The sequence below is a fragment of the Arachis duranensis genome, chromosome 6, assembly GCF_000817695.3.
Source record: "Arachis duranensis cultivar V14167 chromosome 6, aradu.V14167.gnm2.J7QH, whole genome shotgun sequence".
NCBI classification, from domain to species: Eukaryota; Viridiplantae; Streptophyta; class Magnoliopsida; order Fabales; family Fabaceae; genus Arachis; species Arachis duranensis.
The window spans coordinates 55,661,371-55,665,715 of NC_029777.3; the positions used below are offsets into that span (position 1 = coordinate 55,661,371).

The following is a 4,345-nucleotide window of genomic DNA, read 5'->3' on the forward strand; positions in this document are numbered from 1 at the left end:
AATACATTCATTGAATCTTGCTTGGCAATATTATATGATTGGATCCCAATTCCTTGGCTCACCAATTCTCTCTAAAAACAAACAAATTCCCAATCCCTTGGTTTAAATGTTCATAAGAAGAGATGATGCTCGATCACTGATTATACCACACAGTTTCATGGACCACAATTTGGTAGGATTACATGTCACAATATCCATCCAAACCCCAATCCAATTCACTGTGAGAAAGCTTCTCTAGCATGAATCCTCCATTCCTTTCCCAAGGTTCCGAAGGATTTCAATTATGGATAGTTTCTTTCCCAAGACAACTAACCAATGGAATTAGATCGAGAAGCTTTCTAACAAAATTCAAGAGAAAAGATTGAAGAAGAAGATAAAAACTATTATTGATTCATTGAATTACAATAGAGCTCCCTAACCCAATGAAAGGGGTTTAGTGAGTCATAGCTCAGAATTCAATTACGCAATATGAAAAGTTCTAAAGTGTCAAAAAGATTCTAACTAACTTCAATTCTATCCTATTTATACACTTTCTAAATTGAGCTTCTGTTGTGTTTCTTGGGCTTTGAGGCCTTTCCTTGATTTCCTTTCGCTTTAGGCTTATGGTCCACAATCCTGATGAGGCTGTGATCTAATTCTGTAACATTCATTGAGCAAACCTAGTGATAAACAAGTAATGACACAAGACTCAACAATTTGAAGTTCCAGACTCATCAATTCTTCAGGCCCAAATCCCACAAACCATGATATTCAATTGGGTTTCATGCCATAATAAGTTTAAGTTAATCTTTGTGCTCATTTGCTAACTTAAACTTCAATATAATTGGCCCAGAAACCTTTCCAAATGGTGGTGTTTTAGTTTAAGTTTAAGTTTCAGTTTAAGGTCAAACTAAAACTTAAACGTGGAATTGGAAGAAAGCAACCCAGGGGTGTGCATTGTCGAGCACGTTTAACCTCCAGTTTAAGGTTAAACTGGAGGTTAAACTTGGAAATGAAGAAAGCACACCCTGGAGGCAATTTGGGTTGACCACGTTTAACCTCCAGTTTGAGGTCAAACTAGAGGTTAAACTTGGAAATGAAGAACACACCCTGGAGGCAGAATAACCATCGAACACGTTTAACCTCCAGTTTGAGGTCAAACTGGAGGTTAAATGTGGAAACACTTCCCTTTCTTGAGTCGTCACTTTGTTCTCTTGTCAACCTTGCCAATTTGATGCCAAATATGGACTATTATACCTCGTTGGAAAGCTATGGATGTCTACTTTCCAATGCAACTGGAAGCGCATCATTTGGAGTTCTACAACTCGAGATATACTCCATGGAAGGTGAAGAGGTCAGCTGGCCTGATTGCATGTTGGTACTATGCTCTTCTATGCACATTACGGGGCTGTTTTCTCCCTCAATTTTTAGTATCCACCATGCATGCCATATATTTTTGGAAAGCTCTAGATGTCTTCTTTCCAAATGCATTTTGAATCACCTCATTTGGAGTTTTGTAGCTCAAGTTATTTTTGCTGGAATGTGAAGATATCAGGGTTGCAAATCCTCTTTGCTTAACTCATAAGCCTCTTTGTGTTTGTTTCCAACTATTTTGCCACCATGGGAGTATGATTCTTCTTTTTAGTGCTTTTATTGCTTCTCCTTCTATTATTTCCTACAAAGTCGTGGAAATGCTTCATGGTGAGGAGAAGGTGTCGAACACGTTTAACCTCCAGTTTGAGGTCAAACTGGAGGTTAAACGCCAGTTACAACATTCCCTCTCTTCTCATGATTTTGGCGTTTAAGCTCCAGTTTAACCTTAAACTGGAGCTTAAACGTCCCATTGGATTCTTAAACTTCCTTTATTGATCTTTGTTGCTTCCTTGCCTAGCCTCTTCTTCCCTGAAATCATCCAAACAATTGCATCAAAGTCTTGCAAAATTTCATGAGAAATCATCCATTCATAGCATTCAAGTAATAACACTAAAAACTCATAGAATTTGCATCAAAATCATAATGTTTGGATGATTCATTGCTTGTTGTTCATTTAACCATTCTTGGTTACTTTAAGCTCAAGAAAATGCATAAAACAACTAAAACTAACAGAAAATGCTAGTGAAACTAGCCTAAGATGCCTTGGCATCACAACACCAAACTTAATTGGCATCACCTGGCCACCTCCTCTGCTCTTTCTTGTGACATTTTCGTTCTCCTTTGAACCACTGGTCGGGCTTTAGGCTTGACGACCAGGTGGTGTGACATGAGATGAGGGTCTATGCCTGGCATATCGGCTGGCATCCAGGCGAACAGGTCACCGTTGGCCCTAATCATCTCTACCAAAGGCTCTTTCAATTCATGCGGGAGGTTTCTATTTATGAACGTGAACTTTTCCTCTGTGTCCCCAACCCTAAACTTCTCTAGGTCCCCCTCTAGTTCAGGCCTAGGATTGTCGTCGACCCGGGCGTCCAGGTCGGCGAGGAACACTCCTGATGCTTCTTTGGACTTTCTCCTTGACCGTCGTTTCCAACTCTCCTTTTATGGACTCCACAGATCCGTTGTTCGTGACAAACTTCATCACTAGCAGTTTTGTGCTGATCACTGCGCCGACCTCGTTGATGGTCTTCCTTCCTAAGATGATGTTGTAGGCCGTGGAGCCTCGCAGAACTACGAACTCGGCCATAACCAATCTCCATCCCTGTTCTCCTCCCATGGAAACCGGCAGGGAGATTATCCCATCTGGCTTGATGAAGTGATCACCTAACCCTACGACACCGTGTTGGTGAGTCGTCAGGTCGGCGTCCCGTAGTCCTAATGCGTCGAAGACGTTGCGAAACATAATGTTCGAGTCTGCCCCTGTGTCTATAAGAATCCGTTTGACGAGGCCGGTTCCCACCCGGGCCATAATGACCATGGGGGGCTTTTCAGGATCTCGTCGAACCATTGGTCTTCCGGTCCAAAGGAAATGGACGGGGCCCTTTTGGAGCTTGAAGGTGGGGAGGAGATTGCCAAGACTTTGGTGTCTTTTTTGTGTGCTGATCTTGATCTAGGGGCTGTGTTCCTTGCAGTTACTACATTTACTATGGTGAGACCGTGGTCCTCATCCCTTGGCTCTTGCCGTCGCTTCGCCGTTTGGGACTTGTCTTCCCCATCTTGGTTGCGACCCCGTCTCCTCAGTTCCCTGATGAGGTGTGAGAATTCAGCTAGTTTCCCATCACTAATTGCTTGTTCCAGTGCGTCTTTTTGGTCGAAACAGTCCTACATTTTGTGTCCGTAGCCCTTATGGTAATCACAGTAAAGGCTTTTGTTACCGCCAGTCTGGTCCTTCAGTGGATGGGGCTTCGACAAGATTCCCTTCACAGCTATCTGTTGGTAGACTTCTATGATGGGGAGAGTGAGGGGAGTGTAGTTGGTGAACTTCCCCACGCGAGGAAACGGTCTAGGTGTCCTGCTTGGGCCGCCATCTCTGGCGTGCTCCTTCTGTCTTTCTCCGTTGCCATGTTGCCTGGGCTGAGTATAGGAGGGCTGCCATTTGTTGGCAGCCATCACTCGGCTGACTTCCTCATCATTAATGTATTCACACGCTACCATTTGGATCTCTTGCATCGTCCAGACCGGCTTCGTGGTGAGATGCTTTCTGAAGTCCTCGTTAAGAAGTCCGTTCGTCAGGCAGAGACTCGCCACCAAATCTGTTAACCCCTCGATTTTCAAGCATTCATCATTGAAGCGATCTAGGTACTTTCTGGTGGTCTCATCGGCTTTCTGAGTGACACCGAGCAGATTGATCGGGTGTTTGGCCTTCGCAATTCTGGTGGTGAATTGGGCTAAGAAGGCGCGGCTGATGTCCGAGAAACCGACCATGGAGCCCTGCGAGAGGCTATTGAACCACCATATCGCAGGGCCTGCTAGGGTGACCGAGAAGGCGCGGCACCTTACCTCGTCTCCCGCTCCCTCGAGGTTCATTCGGGCCTCAAAGGCCGTGAGGTGCTCCTGCGGGTCTTGTTTCCCGTCATACCTCATGTCCGTTGGTTTGTCAAAGTGCTTTAGCAACCGAACCTCGAGGATAGAACGATGGAATGGGGGTGGCGCACATGATGACGGGTTGCCGTGTTCCCCCAGACCTCTCTTCTCAGTCTTCGCGGTCTCGTCTCATGACGCCTGCCCGTCTACCTCGGGCGTAAATGATTGTGTCGTTTCGCCTCCTGGGGTGTTCAATGTTCTCCCGGATACTCCCTGATTCCGATCTCGGGATGGAAGTACGTCGGGAGTGACTACTTCGGTGGGAGGTTCTTCCCTGACTCTCGGGAGACTGAGTGTAGTCGGGGTCGGAGGTCTGTTGATGATGCTCCTGATCTGCTAGTTGGCGCTC

General features: G+C 45.5%; 1 protein-coding gene across 1 annotated transcript; it reads right to left on the reverse strand.

Moving 5' to 3' along the window:
* Positions 1-3,234: 3,234 nt before the first annotated feature.
* Positions 3,235-3,996, reverse strand: LOC107493858 (uncharacterized). Its single transcript, XM_016114893.1, has one exon. The coding sequence runs from the start codon at positions 3,994-3,996 to the stop codon at positions 3,235-3,237; it is 762 nt and encodes a 253-aa protein (XP_015970379.1).
* Between the last annotated feature and the right edge of the window lie 349 nt (positions 3,997-4,345).